The 12,419-nt window shown below is 41.0% G+C and overlaps 1 protein-coding gene across 1 annotated transcript in view; it reads right to left on the minus strand.

Annotated features, from left to right (window-relative positions):
* The window catches only part of CRYBG3 (crystallin beta-gamma domain containing 3), a 193,545-nt gene that overhangs the window by 46,424 nt on the left and 134,702 nt on the right, over window positions 1-12,419 (minus strand). The window contains exons 13-17 of the mRNA XM_073668174.1: window positions 11,933-12,075; window positions 7,005-7,131; window positions 5,973-6,005; window positions 2,698-2,807; window positions 18-144 (exon numbers count right to left, since the gene is read on the minus strand). Of these exons, the coding sequence (XP_073524275.1) occupies window positions 18-144; window positions 2,698-2,807; window positions 5,973-6,005; window positions 7,005-7,131; window positions 11,933-12,075 (540 nt within the window). The remainder of the gene's footprint in view (window positions 1-17; window positions 145-2,697; window positions 2,808-5,972; window positions 6,006-7,004; window positions 7,132-11,932; window positions 12,076-12,419) is intronic.

Raw genomic sequence — 12,419 nt, forward strand, 5'->3', positions numbered from 1 at the left:
TGCAACAAATATCTTACATAATCTATTGGCTTGATGGCTTTGATCTCTGCTGTAGGGCATCCACATGAGGCCAAGTCTGGGAAATGTCCCTCTTCCAACACACACAGATTGTCACCAGAGTCTGATTCATAGCACAGCAGCCAGCTGGAAGAGACCGAGAATGTGACAAATCTCTCATTACCGGTCAACACCGAAGCAGAAAGACAAAGTATAGTGCAGAAGAAATGAAGCAATCACAGCGCTGAATGATGGCGTCCAAAAGCTGTCACCTCACCAACCGCGCAAACATGGGGTTCCCAGTCCCATCCCCTCATCCAGCAGGAACATTGCTGGAAGATCTCCCATCTCCAAGATCCTATCCCAATTTGTAGAAGATGTAATAATAATAATAATATTAGCCAATGCCTCCAATTAGAAATATAGTATAGTTCTTCTGATTTGCTATGTCTCTTACCTCATGTGCAGGGCATTGCAGTAGCTTAGGTATCCATGGTTATGACTAGTAACAGCTACCTGTAACTATATGAGTGGTCATAACTATGGATACCTAAGTTACTACAATGCCCTGCACATGGGGTAAGAGACATAGCGAATCAGAAGAGCTATACAATATTTCAAATTGCAGGTATTTGCTAATATTATTTTACCTACTACATATTGGGATAGGACCTTGGAGGTGGGAATACTCCTACTGGCTAGCATAAAGTAGTACTTTACCACCCACTTAACTCACTAAACATTAGTATCCTATAGATATCCTAAATGAATGAGGTTATTGCTGGTGTCTGATGCTATCATTCCGCGATAAGAAACTATTATTTCTTGTAAGAAAAGCTATGTTGCCACTAAGGACTCATTCATCTGTTTTTCAGGTACTTGTCCTATCTGTGTAGAAAATGTACCTATTGTAGTTTATGGACTATTCACATGTCCATGTTTTTTTGCGGTCCACAAACAAAAACTCAAAACGAAGACATGTCCATTTTTGATCCGAGTCACGGATGCAACTCACCCATCCAAATGACTGGGACTTGTGAAAAAAATTGGATAGAACATGGATGCCATGGATGTGTGTCATGCAGGGCTGTTAATGTGTAGGAGAAATTTGGATTTTTTTTTCTTTTATATACCAGAAAAATGGATGTGACTGATGTTAAAAATGGACACACACATCAAAAATAGCTGAAAATCACTAATGAATTTTCTTTTTCTCGTATGCAAAAAGACAACAGACGTCTGAATAAGGCCTTGGGTAATAATGTAGTGTAAAACTAAACTAATGCATTTGCATGTCATCTAAAAACGAAAGCAATTTTTTTTTAAAACTCGTTTTATTTAAGATTTTACAACAAACTAAATCAATTTTAAACACAATATTTCTACAGAAACATGCTGTATACTAGATAACAATGTAAAGGGGCGATCCCGTGTCAGAAACTGATGGTGTATCCTTAGGATAGGCCATGAATGTATGGTAGATGTAGGTCCCATCGCTAAGACCTTCATGTATCTCCAGCGCGGGGCCTAGTCATGCTGATGTCAGTGGAGGGATAGTCAGGATTGCCAACCGCTCAGAACTTCCTGGATAGTCCGTAAAATTAGCACTTTTTTTCCCTGTCCGTAAAAAAAACTTGAGTTGTCCATGATTTTTTTGAGGCTTAAGAAACTTGTGCATATTTTTTGAACTATAATTGTCATCATTTTACAGTTAATGCAGATAATGTCGTTAGATCAGAATTATAGGCTTATAATCATAAAGATTTATTATTATTTTCCAATGTGTCCGTAAAAAATACTGTCTGTCCGTAATTTTTTGATAATTTGTTGATAAGCCTTCCAGAAAAAATAAAAAGTCAATATGACAACCCTGGAGGTGGTCGGATCTGCCACGTAAATGAATAAAGAGGGTTATGCATTTGCAGCCATCTATCCACTAACACTAGAGCATAGTCCTATTCTTGAGACAAATGTGGGTCTCATTATTAGAAGGACCTGCATCTATCATACAGTTATGGCATATCCTGGTGAATTCAATAATACATGAGAAGAGTTAGGCTAGGGGGAGTGATGAGTGCAAGCGCGAGTGACATGTTCGCATCCTTGTGGCCGCATGTTTCGTGGCTGTTAGACAGCCACAAAACATGCGGGGATTGCCCGTGTTTGTCAGGCAATCCCCGCATGTTTTGTGGCTGTCTAACAGCCACGAAACATGTGCCTGTGGGGATGCAAACATGTCACTCGAGCACCCGCGATACTCAGTGCATACCCGAGTGCCCTCGGCAAACTTGAGTAACGAGCACTTGCGCTCATCACTAGTTAGGAGCGCACGGTTTTTTTCAGTCCGGTTTTTCTGTTCCATTATGGGAACAGAAAAATACATCTGCCCTGTTCTATGATGGACAAACATGGCGCCAAATGGATCTCTATTTACTTTAAGGGGGTCTGCTTGGTTAATGTTCAGGTGGCCATCGTTGTAAAAGAGGAAACAGTCCAGTATGCTTCCTTTCTGTTCTGCTAAAAGTGGTGGAACTTGCCATGAAGTTTCCTAATGGAGGCTCTTCGGAAGTGTAAACCCACTCTTAGGTATGTCACCTTCCCAGTGAAGGTGACCCTTCCCAAACCAGCCGCACAGACTATTCTATCACATGGATATACGGTACTCTTGATTTATTGTTTAGCAATAAATCTGTTTCTTACCATCCTCTTAAGACTTTGAAAGACATAGGTATAAAAGATGTAAAGTCAGATAAGCCCTCGGTGAAATCCATGTCTTCCCCCTGGAACTCCATTCTTGAATACACTTTAATCTGCAACAACCCAACAAATGTAAGTAGTGAGAATGTTGATAATGTGATGGGATTATAGATTGGTGTCTCCAATTCAGGAGCCTAAAAAAGCAATTCTCCATTTCCCCTGTGGTGGCGCTACAGAGCAAATAAACACTTCCTGCCGGGTCACCCTGACCACTGGAGGTCTCAGCAGCTCTCCTCCATGATTTGAAGCCATTTTATTGAATATATTAGGAAAATGCACTACACACACTTATATAATGTGATTACTTTGGCCTCAGTTTAGTCGGAAGAATTTCAAAAATAGTAGAAAGAGTAGGTCGACAATAAACCAATATCTCCATGACATTTTTTTGCAGATACCATTTACAGAATACATGCCTCCTTTACGGCAGCTTGTATCCTGTGAATGGCATGGTCACAGCGGCCACTTGATGCCCCCAGCGGGCACCAGGCTTCGATAAAGAGCACTGGTATTACAGTAATGGCTTCCATATTACGTTAGACTAGAATTTGGTTCTGTTGCCTATTTTTTTTTTTTGAAAATTGTTCTTGTCTATACAGGAGACAAAGTAACATCATATTTAGGAATTGTTCATGCATTTAGTAGATAATTATGCTTTTGAGCTAATGGGTGCACTAAATAAACGACTGAATCCATGGCCACACTGGATTTGGAGAAGATTTTATGATTTTTTCATGTGGATGCTAACCGAAAATCTGTAGTGTAAGAAAGTGAATGTGGTTTCAAAACAGCATAGTATAATCTCCCACTGTAGTTGATCATTTAAGAGTCATCCATGTTTTTTTTTATTTAATTTTGGCATGTGAATATATTTATGTCTATTCTATTATATATAATTTTGTAGGCTGTTGGGTGACCAAAGTGCCTTACTGATGATGGCATGTACTGATGGTGAAGCACCCAGTTATCTGCAGAAATCCAGCAGCTGGAACTTGCAATAAAAGGTCGGTATACAGTACTTGGTGATATCATATGATATTGGTGACAGGGTTGGGTTTTAAAGTGAAGAGATGCGTATACCAACCATTCACACCCTTATACTTTAAAAATTAAATGAAAAAATGGGCCAGTTATGAGACATCACCTCCATTAAGTTCTGCTGCCAACTATTTCCCAGTTATCTGTATGGCCCTACTTTCATGTCCATTGGATGTGCTAACATGATGGCCAGCCTTCACTATTAAAAGACTTTCCAAGACCATATAGGCCCGAGAATTAGGGGAATTTTCACTTATTTCAAGACTTAATTCTAAAGCCTTAATATAAATGATAGAAAAGCAAATGAACCATATAAGCCACGTGAAGAACCTTACACAACAACACATGACCATGGTGGCTGGTGCCCTGGGGAAAGTAATTTGAGAATGACATAACTAGATGTTATTTTGGAACTGATGGCTTACAGCTATAAAACATACCTGATAACATGCACGTCTTCGCATTTTTTAACTGGCTATTTTTGATCAGTTTTTTCCTGTTCATCTAGTTGGATCTTTACTATGGTTTGCACTTTAAAAGCTAGAAACTTGAACAAGACAATCAACTTTCCAGCCCATCCTACATCATAAGTAAAGGAGTCGTCTGAACTCTGCTGATAATGGCAGGATCGGTCTATTTAATGTATGTGGCGGCTCCCGACTCTCCCCTTGTCAGATGATGTTAAGGGAGAGAAGGATCCAACAAGTCAGATTTCCAAGGGACGATCCTTTTGCTCTCTAAGAACACAGGAATGCTCAGCCAAGATGAGCATACCGGTGTATGGGGGGGCGGAGGGGGTTGAGAGAGATAGGTGGGAGCTAACTAATTTATACGTAGTGCTTTAGTGATTGTCTTCAAATCCAGAGAGATTTACAAAAAAACAGATCATGGATCCCAGTAGGTCCAAAAAAAATAGGGGCAGTACCAGATTAATGCTTTAAACAGTTCCAGACATGGGAATCAAAAGAAGGCACCATGCACCACCTTCACCCTTGGGTGGTTGGGACAATTTTTGCCTCATAGACAAATTTCTCCTTGACCCTATAAGAGCAGTAAGATACAGTCCTAGATCCCAAATTTGTTTTGTAATAATTACAACTACTGATACAATAGCCATCATGGTATTTCACACTACATCATCCACATTTCCAAAGGAGCAGGCAAATAAGCCAGGACCCCTAAGAGGAATTGTACAAAAAAGTACACCACATACATCTCTTCCGATAAAGGTTCCCATACACATTAAATTACCGTCGGACAAACCAGCCGATATCGACAGGTTCATCCGCCTGTCTAATGTATATGGCGGGTCCCCGAACAGCTGATTGTCGTGTGAGTTAAGGATCCAGTTAGGTCTGATTTCGGACTGCAGATCCTTTTATCCTTAAAATATAAGCTGCCACGAGACATGCCTGGCAGCGGCTTTCTTATAAGAGAGCACAGGAGCACTCAACAGAGCAAGCATTCCTGTGTATGGGAGAGTCGGGCAAGATAGCTATCGGTTGAAGCATATAAAGGTGTGTGGGGGCTTTAGTTTCATGGCTATAAGATGGGCATGTACAAACCAGCAGGTTAAATGTCATGGAAATCCCCTATGACTAGAGGTGAAGTCTCTGGTAGGGCATTTGGATGATAAAGAGAGGAGATTGCGCTTTGAACCTTGCAGGTTAGTTACTGTAGAGAAGCATCTCTCATTATGGAGAACTTGGTACGACGATGCTGCCTGGTCGCCTATTCATTTTTTGTGGTACCTTTTCCTACAGTAAAATGTTGAAGAATTAGCAGTAAAAGTTGACCACAGGTTGATTTACAGTAGTTTATGCCCAAGTGATTAGCCCATTGCTAAAGGGACCAGGAAAATGAAAAATACAATCCCTTTAACTTCTAGGAGATACTAAAGTTCACTTTACCTGACCCAGAATAACTACAATCTTGTGTTATCTCCAAATCATTGTGGAGCACTGCCAGAAAACCTAATCTTCCAAAGATAAAGGTCTGAAAAGTCCATCAAGATTTTTGTACTTAATCGTCGGCTCTCTAAATATCAACCACAAATAAAGGTCAGAAGTTTCTACTAATGACAGTCCATCCTGTTATCGACAGGATCATCTCTAAAGTGGACCATCCACCCTTCAATGCTCTACATAATTTTTTAGGTTTAAGCAGAGAATAGAACTTACCAAGTGTTTCACGTCGTTCCTCCCAAGTGGTTCCTGAAAATGAAATGAAGCTTATTTCAGAAAGACTCCTTTATATACTGAGTATGAGCAAACAGGATTTTACAAATCTGCACTAGTAATCTACTTTAAAATTATATATATATATTCTGCCTCAAAAAAATCCAGGACAGAAAATGCTAATAGGTAATCACGTAAAATAGTGACCACCATGGATGAAAACTAGCACAGAGACACAGGCGGCCATCGCCTCTGACAACTTAAGTTCTTTTTTTCCAACCCATTCTGTTTTCCTCAATGTCTGTGTCTAATGGGCATTTCTATCTTAAAATTATACAAATTCTTAAAACCCTCAGTCTTTGGTATGTGCTCTCGAGGGCAAATATCATGTCCTCAGAGGGTAGTCACATTATATTGTGCTTAGAATAGGTAAAATACAGAGTGACACCATGGTTTTGGGAGTACATTGTCATTTGTTTCAATAGGTGTACTTGACATATGGATAGCTGATAATCTATCACTGGGTTTTTGCCATATAATCTGAGAGCAGCATGATGCAGGGGCTGAGATCCTGATATCAGCGATATCTAACTTGCTGGTCTGTGTGCTGTCATTTTGCCACAATCACTGTTTTCTCAGCTGCCCCCACACCACTGATTAGCGGCTTTTTGTGTACACTGTGCATAAGCAGAGAGCTGCTAATCAGTGGTGTGGGCGGGGCTGGACTAGAAACTATGTGCTGCCTAGTCCTGTAGTGATAATCGCCTTCTGATAAAACACTTATTTTATTGAAACAGCAACACACAGCTCAGTAAGTGACACATCACTGGAATCGGGGCCTCTATCCCCATATCATGCAGCTCTGAAATTACAAAGCCAAAACCTGCTGGCAAATTCCCTTTAAACACTAATTTACACTAATCAGAAAATCCAGTCCTCTAATTAGAAGTCTATCACTTCTCCTACTCTATCGTTACGGCTGTTTTGCAGTATAAACTAATTGCTGTGCTATAATATTTATTCAAGGAAACTCACCAGAAGAACCGGTCTAATAGACAGTATTGTGTTATTGCTGCCTCCCCAGTCCATGTATGTTTTATATCTTCCCTTCTCCAGTATGTATTGTTCTCCACAGAAATGCTTCTGCTCGTACGCAACCCACCTAGGAAGTAAGATATACCATTAATATGTCATAAATAATAAGGATTTCCTCACATGCTTACTGACAGCTAATTAGTGTGTGTCTGAGAAAGGGACAGACGTAAGCGGAGTGAGCCATCCTGTGGGGACTGTAATGGGACCCACATTTGTTGTCACCAACCTTTCTGCATATGGCTTTTGGAGGAATTGAACCACTGAACCGAACTGTGGCCCCGTGCTTGGCACAGACAAATCTATAGGACCATGCTGTACCCTATATTTCTTTTTTCAATTTCATATTGAATCTGTGAATCCGGCATGTACCATCGCAAACTATAATATGGATCTTTATCCTTTAGAACATTGTTACTAGGTGAGAACACAACATCTCATAGAAGCACCATATACTAAAGCCCCCCACACACTTTACATAGCTGTCAGATGATCAATGGTTCGGCAGATGGTTTGGCCGTCAGCAATCTTCCCCGATTCTCCCATACACAGGAGCACTTGTTCTCTGTTCTCTATGAAAGAGCCGCTGCCAGACATCGATGACGGCGGCTTATCTCATGAAGAACAAAAGGATCGTCAGTCTAAAATGGGACATGTCTGATCCTTCTCTCCCCCGACATGATCTATCAGGTGATCGATGGGAGACTCCTATACACACTAGACTTTCGGCCGAGCCCGCCAATACCGACAGGTTGAGACGACAATAGTCTAATGCAGGGATATCAAACTCAAACACACAGAATGAAACACTTGGACAAAGTCGCGGGCGAACCAGTATACAGTATAATGGGCCTCACAAAGTCCTCCATACAGAATAATGGGCCATACATAGTCCTCAATACAGAATAATGGACCCCACATAATCCTCCATATAGAATAATGGCTCCACATTGTCCCCTGAAAAGAATAATGGGCCCCACATAGTCCTCCATACAGAATAATGGCCCCACATAGTCCTCCATACAGAATAATGGCCCCACATAATCCTCCATACAGAATAATGGCCCCACATTGTCCCCCGAAAAGAATAATGGGCCCCACATAGTCCTCCATACAGAATAATGGGCTCAACATAGTCCTCCATACAGAATAATGGGCTCAACATAATCCTCCATACAGAATAATGGCCCCACATAGTCCTCCATACAGAATAATGGCCCCACATAATCCTCCATACAGAATAATGGCCCCACATTGTCCCCCGAAAAGAATAATGGGCCCCACATAGTCCTCCATACAGAATAATGGGCTCAACATAGTCCTCCATACAGAATAATGGCCCCACATACAGTGGGTACAGAAAGTATTCAGACCCCTTTAAATTTTTCACTCTTTGTTTCATTGTAGCCATTTGGTAAATTCTAAAAAGTTCATTTTTTTTCTCATTAAAGTACACTCTGCACCCCATCTTGACTGAAAAAAAACAGAAATGTAGACATTTTTGCTAATTTATTAAAAAAGAAAAACTGAAATATCACATGGTCATAAGTATTCAGACCTTTTGCTCAGACACTCATATTTAAGTCACATGCTGTCCATTTCCTTGTGATCCTCCTTGAGATGGTTCTACTCCTTCATTGGAGTCCAGCTGTGTTTAATTAAACTGATCGGACTTGATTTGGAAAGGCACACACCTGTCTATATAAGACCTCACAGTGCATATCAGACCAAATGAGAATCATGAGCTCAAAGGAACTGCGCAAGGAGCTTAGAGACAGAATTGTGGCAAGGCACAGATCTGGCCAAGGTTACAAAAGAATTTCTGCATTACTCAAGGTTCCTAAGAGCACAGTGGCCTCCATAATCCTTAAATGGAAGAAGTTTGGGACCACCAGAAGTCTTCCTAGACCTGGCCGTCCAGCCAAAATGAGCAATCGTGGGAGAAGAGCCTTGGTGAGAGAGGTAAGGAAGAACCCCAAGATCACTGTGGCTGAGCTCCCGAGATGCAGTAGGGAGATGGGAGAAATTTCCACAAAGTCACTGCAGCCCTCCACCAGTCGGGCCTTTATGGCAGAGAGGCCCGACGGAAGCCTCTCCTCAGTGCAAGACATGAAAGCCTGCATAGAGTTTGCAGAACAGCACATGAAGGACTCCCAGACTATGAGAAATAATGTTCTCTGGTCTGATGAGACAAAGATAGAATTATCACCAAAAAGTTCTAAGTGGTATGTGTGGAGAAAACCAGGCACTACTCATCACCTGCCCAATACAATCCCAACAGTGAAACATGGTGGTTGCAGCATCCTGCTATGGGGGTGTTTTTCAGCTGCAGGGACAGGACAACTGGTTGCAATGGAAGGAAACATGAATGCGGCCAAGTACAGAGATATCCTGGATGAAAACCTCTTCCAGAGTGCTCTGGACCTCAGACTTGGCCAAAGGTTCACCTTCCAACAAGACAATGACCCTAAGCACACAGCTAAAATAACAAAGGAGTGGCTTCAGAACAACTCTGTGACCATTCTTGACTGGCCCAGCCAGAGCCCTGACCTAAACCCAATTGAGCATTTGTAGAGAGACCTGAAAATGGCTGTCCACCAACGTTCACCATCCAACCTGACGGAACTGGAGAGGATCTGCAAGGAAGAATGGCAGAGGATCCTCAAATCCAGGTGTGTAAAACTTGTTGCATCATTCTCAAGAAGAATCATGGCTGTACTAGCTCAAAAGTGTGCTTCTACTCAATACTGAGCAAAGGGTCTGAATACTTATGACCATGTGATGTTTCAGTTTTTCTTTTTTAATAAATCTGCAAAAATGTCTACATTTCTGTTTTTTTTCAGTCAAGATGGGGTGCAGAGTGTACTTTAATGAGAAAAAAATGAACTTTTTAGAATTTACCAAATGGCTGCAATGAAACAAAGAGTGAAAAATGTAAAGGGGTCTGAATACTTTCCGTACCCACTGTAGTCCTCCATACAGTATAATTGCCCCACATAGTCCTCCATACAGAATAATGGACTCAACATAGTCCTCCATACAGAATAATGGCCCCACATAGTCCTCCATACAGTATAATGGCCCCACATAGTCCTCCATACAGTATAATTGGCCCACATAGTCCTCCATACAGAATAATGGGCTCAACATAGTCCTCCATACAGTATAATGGCCCCACATAGTCCTCCATACAGAATAATGGGCCCCACATAGTCCTCCATACAGAATAATGGGCCCCACATAGTCCTCCATGCAGTATAATGCGCCCCACATAGTCCTCCATGCAGTATAATGGGCCCCACATAGTCCTCCATGCAGTATAATGGGCCCCACATAGTGCTTCATGCAGTATAATGGGCCCCACATAGTGCTCCATGCAGAATAATGGCCCCACATAGTCCTCCATACAGTATAATGGGCCCCACATAGTCCGCCATACAGAATAATGGGCTCAACATAGTCCTCCATACAGAATAATGGCCCCACATAGTCCTCCATACAGTATAATTGGCCCACATAGTCCTCCATACAGAATAATGGGCTCAACATAGTCCTCCATACAGTATAATGGCCCCACATAGTCCTCCATACAGAATAATGGTCTCAACATAGGGCTGGAGTTTGAAATGTGTGGTCTAATGTATGGGGGCCTTTACACAGGACTCCTTATGCCACTATGCAGACTCCGTTTACGCCTTTGCAGTGAACATAAGGATTTATAGGACTTTTATAACTATATTTTAGTAAATGTAGTGCAGTAGTCATAATATCAGTAAACAGCCACAATTTGTACTATGTAATCATGGAAGCATGTACAATCATGCTTCTTCCAGGACCACCAGGCAGAGAACAGGGATTTCTACAGGTTTACTATGAACTTGTGTTTAATTGTTAGAGCCTCACAGTTTCGTCTCCCAGTGTGCGCATCTCCTTTTCCAATTAAGTCCTGTTAATTTTACTAGCGCTGATTAGCTAAGCATCATTAATAGGGAATACTCTATAAAACCCAACGATGTCTCCATCAACTGGGAATAACAATCTACAACACTATGGACTTCCTAAAGCCCAGAAATGTGAGACACAGTCCTGCTCATCGTTATTGGCACCCATGAAATTTAAGTACATAATGTGAAATATCTCCAGAAAAAAATGAATCAAGTGAAGCAGTTTTTTTGTATAGAGCACTCGTGTTAAATACAAAAGAGCAAATGATAAACAATAATTTAAAACCAAAAACAATGGGAGGGAAAAAATAGAAAAACCGAAAGCTTGCTGTGACACTGGTATTGGCACCCTTTACATTAATTTAGTATGGAAACACATTTTGACTCGCCTGTGATTAATTGTCGGTGCCCATGTGACATGAATTAGCCAATAAATGATGACTTCACTGTTTTAAAAAGCCACATGGTAGGCCCTGATCCTTTGTCACAATGGTGAAGAAAAAAGGAGCTGTTTGAGGACATCAGAACAGCTATTATTAGCAAAGACAAGACTTCTAAAGGGTATAAGGCCATCTCCAAAGACCTTGGTATCCCAGTTTCACACCGGCAATAAAACAACTGATTGGTGAAGGTGTCGGGTGCAGGATCCCTACCAACCTGATATTCATGACCTATCCTTGGCATAGGTCATCAGGATAGGTCATCAATATAAAAACTGTGGACAAAACTTTAAGCTAAAGTTATATTCTAAGTGGGTCTGGGGATATATTATGAGCATGACCTGCCTGGGAGTATTGCACTATAACTTTGCTGAGATCATGTGATAGATTATATATATATACATACATTTTAATAATATTTACATTGAATATTTGTACTGCTTTATTACATCCGTTAATCCTCAGGTAGTAATGAAAATCTACTCACATTCCCTGTTTGACATTTATGCATTGTGTTCTTGTGTTATATCCCGCCAGCTCCAGATCAGGAATTGCTTGGTTGAAAAGATTTATTTGTTTCTCATCTTCTTCATCCGTTTCACACAAGTTGACAGATGATTCCAAAAAGTCCTGAAGTAAAAAACACCTTGTTAGTGTGTCAATTTGTGGATGGAAGAATTTATTGATAACTGTATCACAAGGAAACAGGTCTGCTGTATTTCTGAAAATGTTAAAATGTATCATAGACAGGGATTATAGTAGTGGAAAAAGTTATGCGTCCCACAGAGGCAGCCCATGTGGTCTTATGAGGCCTAAGGAGATGAGGTGGCTCAACTTATCTGAGCTCCTCAATTCTAGTTCTTCAACATTGTCGAACTTGTCAGTCAAACCACGGGCAGCATGAATCAGAGCCCGGCTGCACAATTGCAGCCAGGTATATTCTCCTCTGAAACTCGTCTGCGTTATAGAGAAAA

The sequence above is a fragment of the Phyllobates terribilis genome, unplaced genomic scaffold (genome assembly GCF_046119375.1).
Source record: "Phyllobates terribilis strain yellow unplaced genomic scaffold, ASM4611937v1 Scaffold_2__4_contigs__length_985480577, whole genome shotgun sequence".
NCBI lineage: Eukaryota > Metazoa > Chordata > Amphibia > Anura > Dendrobatidae > Phyllobates > Phyllobates terribilis.